The sequence below is a fragment of the Salmo salar genome, chromosome 23 (assembly GCF_965601325.2).
Source record: "Salmo salar chromosome 23, fSalSal1, whole genome shotgun sequence".
Classification (NCBI taxonomy): domain Eukaryota; kingdom Metazoa; phylum Chordata; class Actinopteri; order Salmoniformes; family Salmonidae; genus Salmo; species Salmo salar.
The window spans coordinates 25,260,270-25,285,355 of record NC_138313.1 but is presented as its reverse complement, the minus strand read 5'-3'; the positions used below and the strand labels follow the sequence as shown (position 1 = coordinate 25,285,355).

Below are 25,086 nucleotides of genomic sequence, written 5' to 3'. Positions count from 1 at the left end.
GTGACCAGTGAGATATACCTGCTAGAGCACGTGCTACGGGTGGGTGCTGCTATGGTGACCAGTGAGCTGAGATAAGGTGGGGCTTTACCTAGCAGAGACTTGTAGATGACCTGGAGCCAGTGGGTTTGGCGACAAGTATGAAGCGATGGCCAGCCAACGAGAGCTTACAGGTCGCAGTGGTGGGTAATATATGGGGCTTTGGTGACAAAACGGATGGCATTGTGATAAACTGCATCCAATTTGTTGAGTAGAGTGTTGGAGGCTATTTTATAAATGACATCGCCGAAGTCGAGGATCGGTAGGATGGTCAGTTTTACGAGGGTATGTTTGGCAGCAGGAGTGAAGGATGCTTTGTTGTGAAATAGGAAGCTGATTCTAGATTTAATTTTGGATTGGAGATGCTTAATGTGAGTCTGGAAGGAGAGTTTACAGTCTAGCCAGACGCCTAGGTATTTGTAGTTGTCCACATATTCTAAGTCAGAACCGTCCAGAGTAGTGATGCTGGACGGGCAGGCAGGTGCGGGCAGTGATCGGTTGAAGAGCATGCACTTAGTTTTACTTGCATTTAAGAGCATTTGGAGGCCACGGAAGGAGAGTTGTATGGCATTGTAGCTCGTCTGGAGGTTAGTTAACACAGTGTCCAAAGAAGGGCCAGAGGTATACAGAATGGTGTCGTCTGCGTAGAGGTGGATCAGAGAATCACCAGCAGCGAGAGTGACATCATTGATGTATACAGAGAAGAGAGTCGGCCCGAGAATTTAACCCTGTACCACCCCCATAGAGACTGCCAGAGGTCCGGACAACAGGCCCTCCGATTTGACACACTGAACTCTATCAGAGAAGTAGTTGGTGAACCAGGCGAGGCAATCATTTGAGAAACCAAGGCTGTTGAGTCTGCCAATAAGAATGTGGTGATTGACAGAGTCGAAAGCCTTGGCCAGGTCGATGAATATGGCTGCACAGTAATGTCTATTATCGATGGCGGTTATGATATCGTTTAGGACCTTGAGCGTGGCTGACGTGCACCCATGACCAGCTCTGAAACCAGATTGCATAGCGGAGAAGGTACGGTGGGATTCGAAATGGTCGGTAATCTGTTTGTTGACTTGGCTTTCGAAGACCTTAGAAAGGCAGAGTAGGATAGATATAGGTCTGTAGCAATTTGGGTTTAGAGTGTCTCCCCCTTTGAAGAGGGGGATGACCGCAGCAGCTTTCCAATCTTTGGGACGATCTCAGACGATACGAAAGAGAGGTTGAACAGGCTAGTAATAGGGGTTGCAACAATTTTGGCTGATAATTTAAAAAAGTGAGGGTCCAGATTGTCTTGCCCGGCTGATTTGTAGGTGTCCAGGTTTTGCAGTTCTTTAAGAACATCAGCTATCTGGATTTGGATGAAGGAGAAATGGGGGAGGCTTGGGCGAGTTGCTGTGGGGAATGCACGCCTGTTGACCGGGGTAGGGGTAGCCAGGTGGAAAGCATGGCCAGCCGTAGAAAAGTTCATATTGAAATTCTCAATTATAGTGTATTTATCGGTGGTGACAGTGTTTCCTGGCCTCAGTGCAGTGGGCAGCTGGGAGGAGGTGTTCTTTTTCTCCATGGACTTTACAGTGTCCCATAACTTTTTAGAGTTTGTGCTACAGGATGCTAATTTCTGCTTGAAAAAGCTAGCCTTAGCTTTCCTAACTGCCTGTGTATATTTGTTCCTGACTTCCCTGAAAAGTTGCATATCACGGGGGCTATTCGATGCTAATGCAGAACGCAACAGGATGTTTTTGTGCTGGTCAAGGGCAGCCAGGTCTGGAGTGAACCAAGGGCTATATCTGTTCCTGGTTCAAATTTTTTGGAAAGTGGCATGCTTATTTAAGATGGTGAGGAATGCACTTTTAAAGAATGACCAGGCATCTTCTACTGACGGGATGAGGTCAATATCCTTCCAGGATACCCGGGCCAGGTCGATTAGGAAGGCCTGCTCGCTGAAGTGTTTCAGGGAGCGTTTGACAGTGATGAGTGGAGGTCGTTTGACCGCAGACCCGTTACGGATGCAGGCAATGAGGCAGTGATTGCTGAGATCTTGGTTGAAAACAGCAGAGGTGTATTTGGAGGGCAAGTTGGTTAGGATGATATCTATGAGGGTGCCCGTGTTTACGGATTTGGGGTTGTACCTGGTGGGTTCATTGATAATTTGTGAGAGATTGAGGGCATCAAGCTTAAATTGTAGGATGGCCAGGGTGTTAAGCATGTCCCAGTTTAGGTCACCTAGCAGCACGAGCTCTGAAGATAGATGGGGGGCAATCAGTTTACATATGGTGTCCAGGGCACAGCCTGGGGCAGAGGGTGGTCTATAGCAAGCGGCAACAGTGAGAGACTTGTTTCTGGAAAGGTGGATTTTTAAAAGTAGAAGCTCGAATTGTTTAGGTACAGACCTGGATAGTAAGACAGAACTCTGCAGGCTATCTCTGGAGTAGATTGCAACACTGCCCCGTTCTATCTCGTCGGAAAATGTTATAGTTAGGGATGGAAATTTCAGGGTTTTTGGTGGTCTTCCTGAGCCAGGATTCAGAAACGGCTAGGACATCCGGGTTGGCAGAGTGTGCTAGGGCAGTGAATAAAGCAAACTTAGGGAGGAGGCTTCTAATGTTAACATGCATAAACCATGGCTTTTATGGTTACAGAAGTCAGCAAATGATAGCGCCTGGGGAATGGGAGTGGAGCTAGGCACTGCAGGGCCTGGATTAAACTCCACATCACCAGAGGAACAGAGGAGGAGTAGGATAAGGGTATGGCTAAAGGCTAAAATAACTTAGTGAAATAAGGCAATAAATACTAAACAAAACAGCAATGGACAAGACATATTGATGTTAGCGAGAGGCATGCGTAGCCGAGTGATCATAGGAGTCCAATGAGTGGCTTCAGGCAGCTTGCAGGCCGGGGCTAGCAAGCTAACAGAAGGGCCTTGGAGGGACGTCGTGACGGAAGAAAGTCTGTTGTGGCCCCCTTGTGCTATTACATCGGCAGACGGATCAGCAGGGCTCCGTGTGGTAAACTAGGCCAATTGGCAGAATAGGTATAGTGGCCAAAGAATTTGTCCGATGTGCTCTGTACAGCTAGCAGGCCACGGCTAGCATGCTAGCGGATGGGATTTCAGGGGACGAAGCGACGGCGGAGCCCATTGACAAAAACCCCATCGGGCGAATCACGTCGGTGGTCCAGTCGTGATGAGTCGGCGGGGGTGCAAGTCAGTTGGCAAAAAGAGGTATTGTAGCCCAAGTAGTGGCTGATGGACCTCTTTGGCTAGCCGGGAGATGGGCCTAGCAAGGCTAGCTTCAGGCTAAAGAGTTGAGTAGACACAAAACAGAACATATCTGACCTACAACAGCACAAGGTGCAGTTAGTTACATCATATACTGTCCATCAGCCATTTAAATAATTTAAAAATGAAACACTCTTTGCCCCTCCCCTTGAATGTGCTCATCACTTGAGCAAGATGTTTTGGGCTTCTGGAGAGGAATTCACCACATCACATCTCACAACCCACATTTGGTGACAAACAGCTAACTGAACACACAAGAAGACAGACAAACTCAGCAACAACATGCATCGTGAAACAATACCTTTTCTACTGGTTGTGATCATAATGGGTGAGTTACATGCACCTTTATCTAATAATGTCTAATAATGTTTAATCTATTCAGTGTTAGTGGTAGTCTGATATAAATTGAAACTGGGCAATGCTGCAATGCAATTAACCACGAAGTATGGAATCGTTAATCCGCAAACAGAATAATACAGGCCATTTGAATCTGATTTTGATTCTGAGATGATAACAGTGGTACTCTATAACAGTGGTCTGTTGAGTGCACTCAGAAAAAAAGGTGCTATATAGAACCTAAAAGGGTTCTTCAGCTATCCTTATAGTTTCCAGGTGGAACTCTTTTGGTTTCCATGTGAAAACCCTTTCCATAGAGGGTTCTACATGGAACCCAGAAGGGTTCTACCTGGAAACAAAAAGGGTTTTCCTATTGGGACAGCCGAATAACCTTTTTGGAACCCTTTTCTCTATAAGTGTAAAACATTGCTCGTAAACTTCATAACATTTTATAGACATAATCATGACCACTTCAACACATGTAGTAATACCAAACAAGTTGTTAGAATAGCTTATTTAGGTTTATTGTAAAAAAAAAGAAGCAGCTGAAGCCAAAGGAGGTGCTTGTGAATGGTGCCTTGTGGTTTCTGTAAGCTGTTTCACTTTACACTTCACTGCATACCCCTTTACAGGAAACAGCCTCATGACTGCTGCATTGGATCCTAAGCCCACTGAACAGGCCAACCTACCTAAGAGGCCTGTCCTTCAGCCCAAAGAGACTGTTCCTGTCACCGGAAACTATGTGCTGAAAGACTCTGCAGGCACGTCGTGCATCAAACTCTCCATGGGAGTTGAGTACATAGTTATTGAGAAGAAGGTAGGGGCAGTCACTTTCTCAGCACTTTTTGTTTAGTACATTTCAGCACTTCTTTGTCAGGGGTGAGATCTCATGTGGGTTGCTACCTAAGCTGTGAAAAATAGACAACAGTCACAAAAAAAATGCTACAGATTAATATTATATTATAAGTAGCTGTAAATCCTACAACATCACTTGTTTGCTATTGTTTTTATCCTTTTCCAATCCAATGCTACGTTGATTCTTTTTTTTTCAGAAACCTTCCTATTTCAACTTAGACCCTACCACCACCAAGACTACTGGTAGATGTGCTGAAAAAGAGGCAGTTCTCTCCCTGGCTTTTCAAGGAAAGGGAGGCTATCTGAATCTCACCTTTGAAAAGGTACAAATTCAGAAACTTCCTTTTTCTCATGTCTGACACATATGGCCACATTTTATAACTGGAAAACCTTTTTAGCCCCATATCTTTCTGACTCATACTGAGATAATGACTGTGAATTCACAGGTTGACCACAGTACTTTTCCATAACGAGCAGAAGCAGAGCCATAGATTATACATGGCTCTGAGTAGAAGCATACTCATTCAAATACATTTGCATGTTTGGCTTTGAATAAACACTTAAGTATTTGTCCACCCACAGGAAGGGAACCTGACCTATGTGTCAAAGATCACAGCTAATTTGGCACCAGGCAAAGGTAAGTAAACCATCATGATCTCACAAAATAGACACATGATGTGAAACAAATGCATATATATTTTTCTACAGATGTCATTGTCAGAAAAACAAGGCTGAGCTTATTCTTCCACAATTAGGAATTAAGAACTATCCTGGGGTAATAGAACATGAGAAGCTGTTCCCAACTGTCGCTGGCCGCAGCCTCAAGTGCTACTCTCAGACCGAGTTTCATCTGTCTGAAAACCTTCGAGTGAAGATTGTGTCTCTTCAGTTCCAAGCTTTCAAACTCACCAATGGGAAGTTTGGAAAGGGTAGGTCACTTTACCTGGGGCCTTTCTGTTCATGATTTACAAAACCATTTTATTTATGATTTTACTGTAGGGTTATATATGGTTTAATGCTCTTTGAAATGTAACATTGTAAACGTAATGTTTTGCCCTTTCAGCCCATCAAAAACAATTATTCAAAGTGCTAAGATCCAGATATTGTTTTCTAATGTCCCCCTTATGGCATTTCAGAGGTTGAGTGCAGGGCTGACTTCCTCAAGAAGATCATTCCCATTATTTTTGGTGCCACGGTTGTGGGACTCTTGCTGATTGCTGTCCTGTCCTTCCTGATAATCCGGGACCACCACAGACAAGCTGGCTATGACAGGATCTGAGAATGCTTCATGCAAAAAACATGAACACTTTTTATAGCCATGTTTTGTTTTTCCTAAATGGTTTTTAGACTTTTATTGTTTTTTATCCATTACTCAATTATACACTATTTATTGTTGTTTTTAAATATTAAATATTTCTGCAAAGACATTATAAATAACATTATTACAGTAAAAAATATGTGATTGTGGTTAACACCTATAGGAAAGCTCTGTGTAAGTTTTCAATCATAATCAGCAAATATGGTCTGAATAATGTGGCTTTGTTTTAGCAATTAGAATTTTGATGCTTCCTAATGTTTGGAAATTATATTCTGTTTGAAGAGTGCATGTATTCACGTGTGGCTTTATCCAACTGGATTGAAATACATTATCTTCAAATGCACGTATAAGTATAGATTTCTTGAATGCCTTTTTATTAAAACACACTGCCCAAAAACATATAATTCTGTAAGACATTGTTAATTCGGTCTTGAACCTCTCTGTGACCTCTCCTGAGGGTTAGTGCTATTCGGGATCCTTAGTATTTCCCGACCTTAAACACTAACCATAACCACTAACCATAACTATTTTACATTTCAACTTCAATAGTGTAGGGACACTCGAGGATCCCGCAAAGCACGGCCAGTCCAGAGACCCGGTTGACACTAGATAGAACATTCCACAAAGTCATAAACCTCGTCTATTTCTACAATGTATCTTCTTGATTTGAAACCTAACGCTAACCACACTGCTAAAATCATGCCTAACCCTTACCTTAAATTAAATTAAGACCAAAAAGTAAATTTTGGGTTTCGTCCATTTTTACGATATAGACTGATTTTACTTTGTGGCTGTGGTAACTAGTGGAAACGCAGAGACCCCACCTCCGTCTCGACCTTTTCTATTGGTTGATCATCTTACGGGTACACAAGAGAGACAGTCTTAGCAAATGGAACTCTGTATTTGTTGTTATTTTCACCAAACTAACAGCATGTTTTAGTTTTATAATTTCATAGAATACCAGTTCCACCGATCAACTCTAGTTTATAATACTTATTATAAAATGCAGTATCGTAACTAGCTAAGGCTTAATTGGTAAATCAAAATAATCGATTTCATAAAGGCAAACGCTTATAATTTCCTCAATCGGCTGCAACTAGACAGCAGACATGTTTGCTGTCCTGAAAGTTCAAACCCTACAGGGTCTAAGAATATTTCAACAGTAAGTCGATAATGCTTATCATATGTTGTGTTATGTTTACTATTACTGCAAGTTATCTATTCTAAATAAATGAGCTGCTAAGAAGAAAATACAAATGTTTATAGCTTTTTGTTCTAGACAGTTGGCTAGCTAGCTAACTAGTTAGCGCCGCTAGACAGCAAGTCGAACGTGCATCAGAATATTGTAGTTATCATCTTAGTGTTAAACAAGTAACGTTAATATGATATATCCAAAACGACTAAGTCACTATCTTGTGTCGTGTATTTCAACATAACTAACGTGTTTAGCCTAATTACTTTTTAATATGCACCGATTTTGTGCAAGGTTAAATAAAGGTAACTAACTTAGCATAACAGCTAACAAACCAGCTAGCTTAACCGTTTGAATGGTGAAATGTTTTGTTTCCAAAGCAATGGGCAGTTCAGTTAATGCATATATATCAGCTAGCTAGTTAGTTAGATAATAGTCATTGTCTTTGAGCAATGGTCATTATGGATTCGAGTATTAGCCAGCTGTGATGAAGGCAGCCACCTGCACTATGGTACAATTAGCATGTCTGCCCTTGAAAGCCATTCATTTATGTAAACGGCTGTAACTACCGTAGGTGCTCTCTTGACATGACCTGTCCAACCAAGGTCTGTGTCCTGCAATGACCTGTGATTGTCTCATCTTAGGAAATGTATATGGACCAAAGGATCTGTCCGGTTTGCCTCAGTTGGTAAGTAACATGGGACAATAATATTCACAGAAGTGCTGATTTTAATATTCTCTTTTTCTTTCCATCTAGATTGAACTGCAGAGGAAGCATTGTAAACTTAGCAAAAAAAAGAGAACGTCCTCTCACTGTCAAGTGTGTTTTATTTTCAGCAAACTTAACGTGTAAATATTTGTATGGACATAACAAGATTCAACAACTGAGACATAAACTGAACAAGTTCCACAGACATATGACTAACAGAAATGGAATAATGCGTCCCTGAACAAAGGGGGGGTGAAAAGTAAGTCATTATCTGGTGTGGCCACCAGCTGCATTAAGTACTGCAGTGCATCTCCTCCTCATTAACTGCACCAGATTTGCCTGTTCTTGCAGTGAGATGTTAACCCACTCTTCCAACAAGCCACCTGCAAGTTTCTGGACATTTCTGGGGGGGGGAATGGCCCTAGCCCTCACCCTACGATCCAACAGGTCCCAGACGTGCTCAATAGGATTGAGATCCGGGCTCTTCACTGGCCATGGCAGAACACTGACATTCCTGTCTTGCAGGAAATCACGCACAGAACGAGCAGTATGGCTGGTGGCATTGTCATGCTGGAGGGTCATGTCAGGATGAGCCTGCAGGATGGGTACCACATGAGAGAGGAGGATGTCTTCACTGTAACGCACAGCGTTGAGATTGCCTGCAATGACAACAAGCTCAGTTCGATGATGCTGTGACACACCACCCCAGACCATGATGGACCCTCCACCTCCAAATCGATCCCGCTTCAGAGTACAGGTCTCGGTGTAACGCTCATTTCTTCGACGATAAACGCGAATCCAACCATCACCACTGGTGAGACAGATCCGCGACTCGTCAGTGAAGAGCTCTTTTTGCCAGTTCTGTCTGGTCCAGCGACGGTGAGTTTGTGCCCATAGGCGACGTTGTTGCCGGTGATGTCTAGTGAGGACCTGCCTTACAACAGGCCTACGAGCTCTGTCCAGCTTATTGCAGACAGTCTGAGCACTGATGGAGGGATTGTGCGTTCCTGGTGTAACAAGGGCAGTTGTTGTTGCCATCCTGTACCTGTCCCGCAGGTGTGCATTCGGATGTAACGATCCTGTGCAGGTGTTGTTACACGTGGTCTGCCACTGCGAGGACGATCAGCTGTCCGTCCTGTCGCTCTGTAGCACTGTCTTAGGCGTCTCACAGTATGGACATTGCAATTTATTGCCCTGACCACATCTGCAGTCCTCATGCCTCCTTGCAGCATGCCTAAGGCACATTCACGCAGATGAGCAAGGACCCTGGGCATCTTTGTTTTGGTGTTTTGTCAGTAGAAAGGCCTCTTTAGTGTCCTAAGTTTTCATAACTGTGACCTTAATTGCCTACCGTCTGTAAGCTGTTAGTGTCTTAATGACTGTTCACAGGTGCATGTTCATTAATTGTTTATGGTTCATTGAACAAGCATGGGAAACAGTGTTTATACCCTTTACAATGAAGATCTGTGACGTTATTTGGATTTTTACGAATTATCTTTGAAAGACAGGGTCCTGAAAAAGGGATGTTTCTTTTTTTTTCTGAGTTTAATTGACTAAATTGGTACGTGTTACATCACTCATAGATCAGGTCTCTTTTCCTTTAGGGCAAGGCAGGATAGAGAAAGTACTCATTGCCAACAGAGGAGAGATTGCCTGCCGTGTGATGCGAACAGCAAAGAAGATGGGTGTGCGCTCTGTGGCAGTATACAGTGATGCAGACCGTCATTCCATGCATGTGGCCATGGTATGTCAACGCTGTCAACTTTGACCCCTCAGTGTTATGCTTGTAGATGCAACTGTATTGATGAGGTTTCTCTCGTTCCTTAGGCAGATGAGGCCTATAACATTGGGCCAGCTGCATCCCAGCAGAGTTACTTGTCAATGGAGAAAGTCTTGGAGGTTGCCAAGAGATCTGGATCACATGTATGTCAAGTGCAGTATTGTATTTGTAGTATTTTTCGTTCTCATTTATTTTGACAATCCACTGTTTCTCAAAGTCGCCATACCGGCTATCACTGAAGAATAAGTTGATGTTTGTAATTGTGTTTTTGTTATAGGCTGTCCATCCGGGATATGGCTTCCTGTCAGAGAATACAGAGTTTGCTGAGGCGTGCAAACAGGAGGGTATCATTTTCATTGGTCCTCCATCATCTGCCATCAGAGACATGGGTATCAAAAGGTATAGTTAAATGACTCCTCTCTTTTCAAGTCACTTTTCAGTTTTGTATGTTGTAAGTCTGATCTGAATAAGGGTTATTCAAAAGTTCAATCTTAAATCTATTCCTTTTCTTTTTCCTAGTACATCAAAATACATTATGTCAGCTGCGGGTGTTCCTATCATCGAGGGTTACCACGGAGAGGACCAATCGGATGAGAAGCTCCAAGCTGAGGCTGTCAGGATTGGCTACCCAGTGATGATAAAGGCTGTGCGTGGCGGGGGTGGTAAAGTAAGTAAGATATTGTAAATTCGGTTTTGAACCTCTCAATGTACAAACCAAAATGATTGTTTCATGGTATGATAGTGTGGTTTGTGTTTCAAGGCTCCTATGGTTCTGATTGGTTTATCTAGGGAATGCGCATTTCACACACTGCTGAAGATTTCCATGAGCAGCTTGAGTCTGCGAGACGAGAGGCTCGCAAGTCCTTCAACGATGACGTCATGCTAGTGGAGAAATTTGTAGAGGACCCCAGGTATGTAGAAGACGCTGTATGTCTATTTGTTTTGGAGATTCAGACAATACCCTTGTTTAGATGTCGTGTGACCAGATTCCTTCCCTGACCAGACACGTGGAGGTCCAGGTCTTTGGGGACCAGCATGGAAATGCTGTTTACCTGTTTGAGAGGGACTGCAGCGTGCAGAGAAGGCACCAGAAGATCATTGAGGAAGCACCAGGGGTAAGTGCAGGGTACAGGACTCCGCCCAGTATCCTGCCCTGAACTTTAGTCACTGTTACTAGCCGGCTACTACCCGGTACGCTACCCTGCACCTTAGACTGCTTCGACACTGGTATTTTTTGTAATAATGTTACATACTGTTTTACCCATTTCATACTGTATTATAGTCAAAGTTAATCCTATAGAACTACTGCAGTACACACCTTTTCTATCCATATACTGTCCACAATGTCTATACACACCATCATATATACATATACACTGAGTGTACAAAACATTAGGAGCACCTTCCTAATATTTCCATCGGAACAGCCCCAATTTGTTGGGGCATGGACTCTACAAGGTGTTGAAAGCGTTCCACAGGGATTCTGGCCCATGTTGACGCCAATGCTTCCCACAGTTGTGTCAAGTTGGCTGGATGTTCTTTGGGTGGTGGACCATTCTTGATACACACGGGAAACTGTTGATCATGAAAAACACACTCAAACTGGTGCGCCTAGCACCTACAGTACTACCATACCCTTTTCAAAGGCACTTAAATATTTTGTTTTGCCCATTCACCCTCTGAACACACGTATACACAATCCATGTCTCAATTGTCTCGTCTTAAAAATCCATCTTTAACCTGTCTCCTCCCCTTCATCTACACTGATTGAAGTGGATTTAACAGGTGAGGGGTCATAGCTTTCACCTGGCCAGTCTGCCATGGAGAGAGCACTCGGTGTATATTTATATTCCGGACACTGACACTGCTCATTCTCATATTTCTTAATTCCTTCTTGGGATTTGTGTGTATTGTTAGGTATTACTGCACTGTCGGCGCTAGAATCATAAGCATTTTAATTATTTAACTAGGCAAGTCAGTTAAGAACAAATTCTTATTTACAATGACGGCCTACCAAGGAACAGTGGGTTAACTGCCTTCCTCAGTGGCAGAACGACAGATTTTTACTGTGTCAGCTCGGGATTCGATCTAACAACCTTTCGGTTACTGGCCCAACGCTCTAACCACTAGGCTAGCTGCATTTCACTTGACCCGCGATAACATCAGCAAAATATGTACATGCGACCAATAACATTCGATTTTTGCTCTAAAGTAACATGTCTTGGTTTCCTGTGTAAATGCTGAATAGGAGACTTGACTGCACTATGGTTTGAACAACCTAGGCCGTGTGTGTGTGTGTGTGTGTGTTCATTATTTTTTGTTTGTGTTTGCACCGGTGCTTGTAGCCTGGTATAAGCGAGGAGGTGAGGTGTAAACTGGGAGAGGCAGCGGTGAGAGCAGCCAAAGCCGTCAACTATGTGGGAGCAGGTGAGCAGAGAATGGACCTCAAACGTTGTTGCTTTGAACACTCACTCACTAGAGGGTTATGAAATCATCTGTTGTAATGTTTTAAATAGAGGCTTTCCCATCCTTTGCACTACCCTGTGCACCGGTGTGACAACCACATTTACAGTATGTCCCTGATTCTATGCAGGCACTGTGGAGTTCATCATGGATGCACAGCACAACTTCTACTTCATGGAGATGAACACACGTCTGCAGGTGGAGCACCCTGTGTCTGAGATGATCACTGGAACTGACCTGGTGGAGTGGCAGCTCAGGGTAAGATGGAAAGAGGGATGCCATCGGAAAGAGGGGGTTGGGGACATCAATGTGTTGTAATACACTGGGTGTACAAAACATGAACACCTGCTCTTTCCATGACATGGACTGTCCAGGTGAAAGCCATGATCCCTTATTGATGTCACTTGTTAAATCCACTTCAATCAGTGTCGATGAAGGGGAGGAGACCGGTTAAAGAAGGATTTTTAAGCCTTGAGACAGTTAAGATATGGATTGTGTGTGTGTGTCATTCAGAGGGTGAATGGGCAAGACAAAAGACTGAAGTGCCTTTGAACGGGGTATGGTAGTAGGTGCCAGGCGCACCGGTGTGAGTTTGTCAAGAACTGCAAAGCTGGTCGGTTTTTCACGCTCAAGAGTTTCCCATGTGTATCAAGAATGGTTCACCACCCAAAGGACATCCAGCCAACTTGACACAACTGTGGGAAGCATTGGAGTCAACATGGGCCAGCATCCCTTTGGAACGCTTTCGACACCTTGTAGAGCCCATGTCCTGATGAATTGAAGCTGTTCTGAGGGCAAAAGGGGGTGCAACTCAATATTAGGAAGGTGTTCCTAATTTTTTGTAGACTCAGTGTGTTGAGTGTATTTATGAGCTCCTGTAGAAGGCCTCATAATCCCAGAGATTATGGATTTTAATCTGCATAAAGATTAAATGAACAATTTGTTAAATCACCACCCTGATGTAGGGCTCCACGATATGGACAGAAAATCTTTTAGCAATCTTTTTTTATTTTCGATTTGTGATATAGATCAAACCACTTGGGTGAATTGTTGGAATCATAGGAATATAATTATTTACACTGAATGTACAAAACATTAACAACACACTGAGGTAGCGTGATGTAGCCTGGCCACCACTGTGGGCATTCAGAGGTACATTAGATGAGTAATAACATGGGCTTTCTCTCTGAGGTTACGCAGCACAGCGGTAATGATAGCTAGCCACAAGATTACCACGTTAGATTACAGAGCAGTAATGCTATCACACAGCAGTCCTAAAGATAAGCTAACCATCAATGAGATGATTCACCCCAGCCATTACCAAATGTTCATACAATGCAAACTAATATTTTGTCCTCAGAACAGCCTCAATTTGCCGGGGCATGGACTCAACAATGTGTCGAAAGCATTCCACAGGGATACTGGCATAAGTCTTCAAAAATCCTTCTTTAACCTGTTTCCTCCCCTGAAGTGGATTTAACGAGTGACATCAATAAGGGATAGCTTTCACCTGGTCAGTCTGTCATGGAAAGAGCAAGTGTTCTTAATGTTTTGTACACTCAGTGTATATTAAAAAGCTAAATGGAAAGCAGCATCGTTCTTCTTTGGATCAATCTGTTGACTGCATTTGACCTAACAGAACAGCATGCAAATCTATAGTGAATCTAACAGCGATGCGGAGGAACTGTGTTGCTTGAGTGACAGGGCGAGGCTTTGTGTGTGGGAAGCAGCCGCAACAGGAGAGAGACGACAAACCGAGTCAACTATAAACTACTTGGCTCTCAGGTGGCTGCAGGCGAGAGGCTGCCCCTCCTGCAGGAGGAGATTGAACTGATGGGCCATTCGTTTGAGGCCAGGATATACGCTGAGGACCCCAACAACGACTTCCTCCCTGGGGCAGGACCCCTCCTTCATCTGTCTACACCCCTGGCAGACGAATACACACGCATCGAGACGGGCGTCAGGGAAGGTACAGTACACCCAGCTTACCTGTGACTACTTACACCTATTTTACGCTAGACTGTCAGACAGAACTCTTGATATAACCACATAGTGATGCTGTACCTGTCTGTGTTCTCAGGAGATGAAGTGTCAGCCCACTACGACCCCATGATCGCTAAACTGGTGGTGTGGGGAGAAGACCGATCTGCTGCTCTGAAGAAGCTCAGATACTGTCTACGCCAGTACAACGTAAGAGCATTATATACACACACTGGACACATCCCATTTCTGTTTCTGTCAGAGACTTTTCATTGACTTATGACCACTGATCCCGGCAGATCGTAGGCCTCAACACCAACATTGACTTCCTGCTGAGTCTGTCTGGACATCCAGAGTTTGAAGCGGGGAATGTGACCACCAGCTTCATCCCCCAGCACTATGAGCAGCTGTTCCCTAAACCCATCCCTCCCTCCAGGGCCACACTGTGTCAGGCTGCCCTGGGCCTGCTGCTCAGAGAGAGGGCCAGCACCCAGACCTTCAGAGACCAGTCCAACGGTGAGGAACAACAACAGGCCTGTCTTTACAGGTCACTGAGAACTACGCTACATGACGAAAAGTATGTGGACACCTGCTCGTCGAACATCTCATTCCAAAATCATGGCCATTAATATGGAGTTGATCCCCCCCCTTTGCTGCTATAACAGCATCCACTCTTCTGGGAAGGCTTCCCATTAGATGTTGGAACATTGCTGCGGGGGACTTGCTGATTTTCTGTCACAAGCATTTGTGAGGTTGGGCACTGATGTTGGGCGATTAGGCCTGTCTCACAGTCGGCGTTCCAATTCATCACAAAGGTTTTTGATGGGATTGAGGTCAGGGCTCTGTGCAGGCCAGTCAAGTTCTTCCACACCGATCTTTATAAACCATTTCTGTATGGTCTTCGCTTTGTGCACAGGGGCATTGTCATGCTGAAACAGGAAACAAAGTTGGAAGCACAAAATCGTCTAGAATGTCATTGTATACTGTAGCATTAAGATTTCCCTTCATTGGAACTAAGGGGCCTAGCCCGAACCATGCAAAACAGCCCCAGACCATTATTCCTCCTCCAAACTTTACAGTTGGCACTATGCATTGGGGCAGGTAGCATTCTGGCATCCGCCAAACCCAGATTTGTTCGTCAGAATGCCAGATGGTGAAGCGTGATTCAAAGAACTCGTTTACACTGCTCTGGAGTCCAATAGCGGCAAGCTTTACACCACTCCAGCCGACGCTTGGCATTGCGTATGGTGATCTTAGGCTTGTGTGCAGCTGCTCGGCCATGGAAACCCATTTCATGAAGCTCCCGACGAACAGTTATTGTGCTGACGTTGCTTCCAGAGTCAGTTTGGAACTCGGTAGTGAGTGTTGCAACCGAGGGCAGACAATTTTTATGCGTTTCAGCACTCGGCGGTCCCATTTTGTGAGCTTGTGTGGCCTACCACTTTGCGGCTGCGCCGTTGTTGCTCGTAGACGTTTACACTTCACAATAACAGCACTTACAGTTGACCGGGGTTTTACAGTTTGGCAAACTGACTTGTTGGAAAGGTTGCATCCTATGATGGTGCCATGTTGAATGTCACTGAGCTCTTCAGTAAGGCCGTTCTACTGCCAATGTTTGTCTATGGAGATGTTATACACCTGTCAGCAACAGGTGTGGCTGAAATGGCTGAATCCACTAATTTGAAGGGGTGTCCACATACTTTTGTATAGTGTGTGCGTGCATATGTACATATACCTGAGCCAAATTTAATCCTAGTAAAAATTCCCTGTCTTAGGTCAGTTAGGATCACCACTTTATTTTAAGAATGTGAAATGTCAGAATAATAGTTGAGTGATTTATTTCAGCTTTTATTTCTTTCATCACATTCCCAGTGGGTCAGAAGTTTACAATACACTCAATTAGTATTTGGTAGCATTGCTTTTAAATTGTTTAACTTGGGTCAAACGTTTCGGGTAGCCTTCCACAAGCTTCCCACAATAAGTTGGGTGAATTTTGGCCCATTCCTCCTGACAGAGCTGGTGTAACTGGGTCAGGTTTGTAGGCTCCTTGCTCGCACACGCTTTTTCAGTTCTGCCCACAAATTTTCTATAGGATTGAGGTCAGGGCTTTGTGATGGCCACTCCAATACCTTGACTTTGTTGTCCTTAAGCCATTTTGCCACAACTTTGGACGTATGCTTGGGGTCATTGTCCATTTGGAAGACCGATTTGCGACTAAGCTTTAACTTCCTGACTGATGTCTTGAGATGTTGCTTCAATATATCCACATAATTTTCTTTCCTCATGATGCCATCTATTTTGTGAAGTGCACCAGTCCCTCCTGCAGCTTAGCACCCCCACAACATGATGCTGCCAACTCCGTGCTTCACGGTTGGGATGGTGTTCTTCGGCTTGCAAGCCTCCCACTTTTTCCTCTAAACATAACGATGGTCATTATGGCCAAACGGTTCTATTTTTGTTTCGTCAGACCAGAGGACATTTCTCCAAAAAGTACGATCTTGGTCCCCATGTGCAGTTGCAAACCGTAGTCTGGCTTTTGTAATGGCAGTTTTGGAGCAGTGGCTTCTTCCTTGCTGAGCGGCCTTTCAGGTTATGTCGATATAGGACTCGTCTTACTGTGGATATAGATACTTTTGTACCTGTTTCCTCCAGCATCTTCTCAAGGTCCTTTGCTGTTGTTCTGGGATTGATTGGCACTTTTCACACCAAAATACGTTCATCTCTAGGAGACAGAACGCGTTTCCTTCCCGAGCGGTATGACGGCTGCGTGGTCCCATGGTGTTTATACTTGCGTACTATTGTTTGTACAGATGAACATGGTACCTTCAGGCGTTTGGAAATTGCTCCCAAGGATGAACCAGACTTGTGGAGGTCTACAATTTTTTTTCTGAGGTCTTGGCTGATTTCTTTTGATTTTCCCATCATGTCAAGCAAAGAGGCACTGAGTTTGAAGGTAGGCCTTGAAATACATCCACACGTACACCTCCTATTGAATAAAATGTCAATTAGCCTATCAGAAGCTTCTAAAGCCATGACATCATTTTCTGGAATTTCCCAAGCTGTTTAAAGGCACAGTCACTGGAATTGTGATACAGTGAAATAATCTGTCTGTAAACAACTGTTGGAAAAATGACTTGTCATGCACAAAGTAGATGTCCTAACCGACTTACCAAAACTATAGTTTGTTAACAAGAAATTTGTGGAGTAGTTGAAACACTTAGGTTGGAGTCTTTAAAACTTGTTTATGTAAACTTCCGACTTCAACTGTACGTCATACAGTACCAGTCAAAAGTTGACACATCTACTCATTCAAGGGCTTTTCTTTATTTTTATACTATTTTCTACATTGAAGAATGGTGAAGACATCAAAACTATTAAATGACACACATGGAATCATGTAGTAACCAAAAAAGTGTTAAACAAATCAAAATATATTTTATATTTGAGAATCTTTAAAGTAGCCACCCTTTGCCTTGATGACAGCTTTGCACACTCTTGGCATTCTCTCAACCAGCTTCACCTGGATTGCATTTCAATGAACAGGTGTGCCTTATTGAATTTCTTTCCTTAATGTGTTTGAGGCAATCAGTTGTCTTGTGACAAAGTTTGAGTGGTATATCGAAGATGGCCCTATTTGGTAAAAGTCCATATTATGGCAAGAACAGCTCAAATAAGCAAAGAGAAACGACGGTCCATCATTACTTTAAGACATGAAGGTCAGTCAATCTGGAAAATTTCAAGAACGTTTAACGTTTCTTCAAGTGCAGTCGCAGAAACCATACCATTAAGCGCTATGATGAAACTGGCTCTCATGAGGACCGCCAATGGAAAGGAGGACCCATAGTTACCTCTGCTGCAGAGGATAAGTTTATTAGAGTTACCAGCCTCAGAAATATTAGCCCAAATAAATTCTTCAGAGTTCAAGTAACAGACACATCATCAACTGTTCAGAGGAGACTGTGTGAATCAGGCCTTCATGGTCGAATTGCTGCAAAGAAACCACTACTAAAGGACACAACTAATAATAATAAGAGGAGACTTTCTTTGGCCAAGAAACATGAGCAATGGACAATAAATAGACTGGTAGAAATCTGAGTCCAATTTTGAGATTTTTGGTTCCAACCGCCGTGTCTTCGTGAGACACAGAGTAGGTGAACGGATGATCTCCGCATGTTCATGATGGCGCCGGAGGGGATGGCTGCCGTCTTATCGGCTCTTAACCAACCATGCTATTTTGGGTGTTTTTTTGTTGTTGTTTAACTTGTTTTGTACATAATGACTGTCTCTTATCACTGAAAAGAGCTTCTGGACATCAGAACTGTGATTACTCCCCTCAGATTAGACAGAGTTTTTCTTCAATGAGTCAGATGGGATTGATATACTACAGACACCTGACCAGCCCAGATCTCCTTCATTCGCTGGAGAAGGAAACTGAGATTTTGTGGAAAAAGATCAGGGTGCCTTGTGAGGATCTGGTGACGAGTGGCTAATCTGCCTTTGCCTTCCGTCCTGCTAGCTAACGTGTTGCATGCCGCACCAACAATTTGCATACCACAAATAGATCCACAGATGATGCAATCTCTATTGCACTCCACACTGCCCTTTCACACCTGGACAAAAGGAACACCTATGTGCGAATGCTATTCATTGACTATAACTCAGCGTTCAACACCATAGTGCCCACAAAGCTCATCATTAAGCTAAGGACCCTGGAACTAAACACCTCGCTCTGCAACTGGATCCTGGACTTCCTGACGGACCGCCCCCAGGTGGTAAGGGTAGGTATCAACACATACGCCACACTGATCCTCATCACGGGGGCCCCTCAGGGTTACGTGCTCAGTCCCCTCCTGTATGCCCAGTTCCCTCATGACTGCATGACTCCAGTACCATCATTAAGTTTGCTGATGACCCAACAGTGCTAGGCCTGATCACCAACAACGAAGAGACGGCCAATAGGGAGGAGGTCAGAGACCTGACTGTGTGGTGCAAGGACAACAACCTCTCCCTCAATGTGATCAAGACAAAGGAGGTGATCGTGAACTACAGGAAAAGGAGGACCGAGCACGCCCCCATTCTCACCGGCGGGGCTGTAGTGGAACAGGTTGAGCGCTTCAAATTCTTTGGCGTTCACATCACCGACAAACTAACATGGTCCAAGCACACCAAGACAGTCATGAAGAGGGCACGACAAAACCTATTCCCTCTCAGGAGACTGAAAAGATTTGGCATGGGTCCTCAGATCCTCAAAAGATTTTACAGCTGCACCATCGAGCGCATCCTGATGGGTTGCATCACTGCCTGGTATGGCAAATGCTCGGCCTCCAACTGCAAGGCACTAAAAAGGGTAGTGTGTATGGCCCCCCGTACATCACCGGGGCCAAGCTTCCTGCCATCCAGGACCTCTATACCAGGCGGTGTCAGATGAAGGCCCTAAAAATTGTCAAAGACTCAAGCCACCCTAGTCATTGACTGTTCTCTCTGCTACTGCATGGCAAGCGGTACCGGAGCGCCAAGTATGTCCAAGAAGCTTCTAAACAGCTTCTACCCCCCCCAAGCCATAAGGCTCCTGAACAGCTAATCAAATGGCAACCCAGACTATTTGCATTGCCCCCACCCTCTTCTACGCTGATGCTACTCTCTTATTATCTGTTTGTCACTTTAATAACTGTACCTACATGTACATGTTACCTCAACTAACCGGTGCCCCCGCACATTGACTCTGTACCGGTACCCACTGTGTATAGCCCCACTATTGTTATTTACTACTGCTCTTTAATTATTTGTTGTTCTTACTTTTTGTGGTAAAGGGCTTGTAAGTAAGCATTTCACTAAGGTCTACACCTCTTATATTCGGTGCATGTGACAAATAAAATTTGAATTGATCTGTGGTTCCCACCATGAAGCATGGAGTAGATGGTGTAATTGTGTGGGGGTGCTTTGCTGGTGACACTGTCTGACATTTATTTAGAATTCAACCAGCATGGCTACCACAGCCTTCTGCAGCGATCCGCCATCCCATCTGGTTTGCGCTTAGTGGGACTATCATTTGTTTTTCAACAGGACATTGACCCAAGACACCTCCAGGCTGTGTAAGGGCTACATTTTGAATTAGAAGATGAGTGATGGAGTGCTGCATCAGATGACCTGACCTCAACCCAATTGAGATGGTTTGGGATGAGTTGGACCGCAGAGTGAAGGAAAAGCAGCCAACAAGTGCTCAGCATATGTGGGAACTCCTTCAAGACTGTTGGAAAAGCATTACCCATGAAGCTGGTTGAGAGAATGCTAAGAGTGTACAAAGCTGTCATCGAGGAAAAGGGTGGCTACTTTGAAGAATCTCAAATATATTTGGGTTTAACTTTTTTTGCTTACTACATGATTCCATATGTGTTATTTCATAGTTTTGATGTCTTCACTATTATTCTGCAATATAGTAAAAATAAAGAAAAACCCTTGAATGAGTGGGTGTCCAAACTTTCGTGTGTGTATAAATATACACACACAATTCTATTTTACTTGGTATTATTGTTTCGCTCACATCTCTGACCTGTATTGTTGGAGCTTAAGAATTGCACTGAACCCTGCAATTACAGTACATCTGTGACCCTGTGCATGTGACTAATAAACTCTGATTTGATTTACTCAACTGTTGGAGGAGATCCTAAACTGTCCTTTTCTCCCATCGCAGATCCCTTCTCTCCTTTTGCCTCCAGTAATGGCCGGAGGGTGAACATCCTATACAGTAGGAATATGACCCTCCACCTGGGTGAAACTAGTGAGTCCGAACCTCCTTCACCAGGTCATAGACCAGTGGTCACCAGCCTTTTCTGAGTCAAGTTCACTTTCTGAGTTAAAATGAATGCCCAGATCTACAGCTCAGAGTTTTTGGTTCATGACACAAAAAGCGTAAGCCTATGCAACATTATCCTATTGAAAACAGTATTGTAGCATTGAGTTTTGCGGTAGGCCAGGGATCATCATCAACTACTGTAGATTCAACCGCAGGACAATTGTTTTATAAATTCTTGCGCGGATGGTCGGGGGGCTGGATCAGAATTACAAATCATTTGTAGACTGCAAAACGCCCAAAGAAATATATTTGACTAAAACATAATTTCTCAAACCTTGCTTACATTTGTATACGATCATGTGTCTCTTTTATTATGTGTGAATACTTTGGAACCGATTTTTACAAAATTAAAATCACTTAGAGCTGATTTCCTGGTGTTTTTAGTCTTATGCAAAATAAATAAATACATTCTCAGAACTTGGGGGGACAAATAAAACAACTCGCGGGCCAAATTTGGGGATCCCTGCAGTAGGCTATAGGCCCAATACTGTGCTTGAATTGCCCTGCTAGTGCATTGTTGTTCAGACCATTTTTAAAAATATATATATATTTCGAAATTTGATGTAGACAATATCATCACACCGGTAATAGATCAGTTGTTGTATTACTTGTTAGGCACAGCTGAGTGAGCATACATTTACATTTTTATTTTACGGGGCTGATGGTGCCATCATCAGTCTCAGCGAAGGGAAAGAGCAGCAGACTGAGGGTCCGCCTCTCAATGTCCCTCCGCTCTCCCTTTCCTCTGCTGACACTGACCAAAAAGGGACACTGTCTTCCAGCTGATGGCGAAACTCGAGTCGCACCGCATTATTACACAAATTCATGTTCTTACTCCTATGAACAGAGAAAGTGCCTCTATTAAAAAAAGACCCAAGCCACTAATAATAAAACAAGCCTATCGATACATGTTCCTACTCATTAATTACAGCTGCAGTGCTGGTTGTAGCGTGAGTGGAAGTAGGAAGAACGCGCATTTTATTGCTTATAAAAGTGTTGAATAAAAAGTGTTGCCAGTGCTGAGTAAAAACTTAAACCATGCAGTCACTCAAAACCAGCAGCTCTTTGCTGTATTCTTTGACAGTCTCTCTCTAGTCATGGTTTTAAACGTTTTTAAATCTCACAGTAGGCTATCAACTGTGCTGTAGCTTTCAATAACGCCTGCTACGTTACTGCAGAAACAGTATTCTGAGCCATCCAATGGGCCAGAGGAAGGCCTATAGTGCACTTGATTTGCTCTCTGGGACCGCCGGAAGGCAGAGTTGGTACCTTCAGACATGAAAATGGTTATAAATGGGAATACTTTGCCTACCCGGTGCACAGGGCAGCTGAATCGGGTGAACTTACTGCCAACAATGTGAGACAAAAAAAATAGTAACGCAAGGCTTTATCGTTTGGGATTTTTACAGATATGTTTGCAGATCGACTAGGAATGCCTAGAAGGTCGATCACGATCGACTAGTTGGTGAACACTGTCATAGAGAAAGCAGCCAGTAGAACCTGGTTTGATTGAAATGCTAAGTCAATCTTCATGTTGATGAGGAGCCGAAGTCTGTCCTCCTAGACCTTATTCTAATGACTGTTTTAAGTAATTCATGTGGTAATGACATTGATTAATTAGTGTGTCTGATTCCTCCCAGTCTATAAGCAAGCCAATCTCCTCACTATAATTGAACTTTCAGCAGTCCATATGACATCATTAGTCACTCTCATCCTCATGTTTCACTGTTGCTGAGAATATTTATTTTAATACAGAGAAAAGTACTTTAAGAGCTTTTAATCTGCTTTTTGTTTACTTGTCACATGAAATGTATGTCATTTCCACTGAGGAAAAAAGTTATTCATGTTTTATGTCCATACAAAAAAAATCTTTAGGTTAACATCATATGCATTTTCTATAAAGGCAAATCTGAGTCCATTAATCAAGTGGCAGAGGAAAGACTTCACACACAACTTTTTTTCCTCTGCAGAAGTGGAAGTAACGGTTACGTACAATTCAGATGGGACTTACTCTATGGAGGTACATGTTCTGTGTGTGTTGTGTTGTAAAAATTGCCATATGTCTAAGTTCTCTGTGGCACATGATTTGCAACTGATGGGTTTTGTCCCCTTCATCAGATTGGAGGGGAAGTGTTCCAGGTGTCAGGGGAGGTGGAGACAGAGGGACAGACATCATTCCTGCACTGCTCTGTCAACGGGGTGAAGTCCCGGCCCAAACTGGTCATCCTTGATAACACAGTATACCTCTTTTCTATGGTGAGTCTCGCTCCACTACAGCAGGGTTTCTCAAACTTGGTCCTGGGGCCCCCTGGAAGCACGTTTTGGTTTTTGCCCTAGCACTACACATCTGATTCAAATAATCAAAACTTGATGACTTGGTTATTTGAATCAGCTGTGTAGTGCTAGGGCAAAAAAACGTGCACCCAGGTAGGGCCCCAGGACCCTGCTCTAGAACACTGTCACTTTCCTTCTCAGGTCCTCTAATCCATCCTCTTCTCCCCATCAGGAGGGCAGCGCAGAGGTGAGCGTTCCAGTGCCCAAGTTCCTGGCTGGTGTGAGCACAGGAGCACAGGGAGGAGCTGTGGCACCTATGACCGGGACCATTGAGAAGGTAATAAATTATGGATCATCCCTTTTCTCTCTCACCACCATTATTTCTGTCTATAAAAGCTGACCCAGCCACGCTGACAGATGATCTTTAATATGTTGCTCTGGGATATGATTTCCTTCCAGATGGTCAGTTAGCACTCAGGCATGCTGATTCATGGGATATTAGCTCACTCAGCAGCTAATGTCAGCACATTATTTAATCTGTACCTCCTATTGATGACATGGTGTGCTTCGTTCAGACGTGCCAATTGATAAATGTCAGTTGTGGAAAAACAGACATTGAGACTCCTGTCCTAACAGGGCCATATATTATCTCCTCTTCCTCTAGGTGCTGGTGAAGGCAGGAGACACTGTGCAAATTGGAGACGCCTTGATGGTGATGAATGCCATGAAAATGGAGGTGAGCTTGTCATTTCCTACACTGAGGAGTCTACTCCCAACCCACACACTCGCTCACCCACGTTGACTTTTCGAACCCTGTAGCCACTTATATTGTGCTGTAAATGAACTGTGGGTCCTCAGACTGTGTTCTCTCGCTCTCTGCAGCACACCATCCGAGCACCTAAAGCTGGAGTTATCAAGAAGGTGTTTTTCAAGGAGGGCTCCCAGGCCAACCGACACGCAGCCCTGGTGGAGTTTGAGGAAGCTGCTGAAGAGGAATAATCTCGTGTGAATATCCATGTGTGAACTTTCAGAAGCTGTAAGAGTTACTGTAGAAATCATAGGAAAGAGGCATTTACTATAGGGGTCGCAAACTGCTGTACCATCCTACAGGAACACACTACAGGTCCATGTGGATCACACTGTACACAGTATGAGATGCCAGAAAATTCCCTTTGAGTTGTGGCAAATGTAGATTTAACAATACTGGTATATTTGCTTTGGGTTATTTTATCTTACATTTTCAGATGGCTGTATTAAAGTAGACATCTGGCTTTTGTAGTGTCCTCTGCAAAGTGCTCTTGTAGTCTGTTTCTCTATGCAGCTTGGCTCATGGTACTACTGTAACTACTAAACCACTAGCTTTTTGGTGAGTGTTCTTCCTCTCCTTCAAACTTTTCTTTTTCTAGCTTCACTATAGCCTGGTCCCATATGCTCTTGTCAAGCCAAACATGCTTTAATGATAAGGAGTTGGCATGATAGCACAAAGGTCTAGCACTCAGGCTACATCTCATGATTCAGATTCACTCCAGGCTGTGAAATTCAAATAAGGGCCATTTGCTGCTAATAGCCTCGCCTCACAAGCCCACCATGTTGTGTTTAATGACCAGAATCTGGTTACTTTACAGTCCAATAGCTAATACCAGGGCAAAGATGGCCTGTCATCTGAATTCATTTAACACGGTCATCTCTCATCGTGTGACATACAAAAAAGATTGACCATCAAATAACCAAGAAGAGAGAAGGGCCAGAGCACATGTTTTTATCGGTGTTGTAATATGTCAGCGTTAGTGTTGAATCCCCGCAAGCACACAGTCCTGTGGTGAGTTATGAATGTCTACTAAACTGTGCGGTCATCCATTCAGTAATGCATTATTCACATTGATTTGTAATTAGCTGAGGGTTGTCATTGTTTTTCTAAAAGATCATTTCAGATAAACTTTCTCTAAATGTCTCATTCTGTGGTTTTATAGAGGTATACTACTATGCTGGTCAAAGTTGTGTGTGTGTGTGTGTATA

The 25,086-nt window shown here is 43.7% G+C and overlaps 2 protein-coding genes across 2 annotated transcripts; both read left to right on the top strand.

Moving 5' to 3' along the window:
- Positions 1 to 3,467: 3,467 nt before the first annotated feature.
- LOC106584302 (lysosome associated membrane protein 3) lies at positions 3,468 to 6,162 on the top strand. The gene is made up of 6 exons (XM_014169386.3): positions 3,468 to 3,638; positions 4,279 to 4,463; positions 4,699 to 4,824; positions 5,084 to 5,138; positions 5,257 to 5,430; positions 5,638 to 6,162. Exons 1-6 carry the CDS (start codon positions 3,593 to 3,595, stop codon positions 5,778 to 5,780), a joined length of 729 nt encoding a protein of 242 aa, XP_014024861.3. The 5' UTR covers positions 3,468 to 3,592; the 3' UTR covers positions 5,781 to 6,162.
- Positions 6,163 to 6,675: 513 nt separating this feature from the next.
- On the top strand, positions 6,676 to 25,021 carry LOC106584300 (methylcrotonoyl-CoA carboxylase subunit alpha, mitochondrial). Its single transcript, XM_014169384.3, has 19 exons — positions 6,676 to 6,981; positions 7,656 to 7,699; positions 9,325 to 9,464; positions 9,548 to 9,643; positions 9,778 to 9,899; positions 10,020 to 10,167; positions 10,290 to 10,411; positions 10,504 to 10,615; positions 11,846 to 11,927; positions 12,094 to 12,221; positions 13,749 to 13,932; positions 14,044 to 14,153; positions 14,243 to 14,459; positions 20,635 to 20,721; positions 22,767 to 22,816; positions 22,915 to 23,052; positions 23,303 to 23,407; positions 23,735 to 23,806; positions 23,953 to 25,021. The coding sequence occupies exons 1-19, from the start codon at positions 6,929 to 6,931 to the stop codon at positions 24,067 to 24,069; spliced, it is 2,127 nt and encodes a 708-aa protein (XP_014024859.1). The 5' UTR covers positions 6,676 to 6,928; the 3' UTR covers positions 24,070 to 25,021.
- Positions 25,022 to 25,086: the final 65 nt, after the last annotated feature.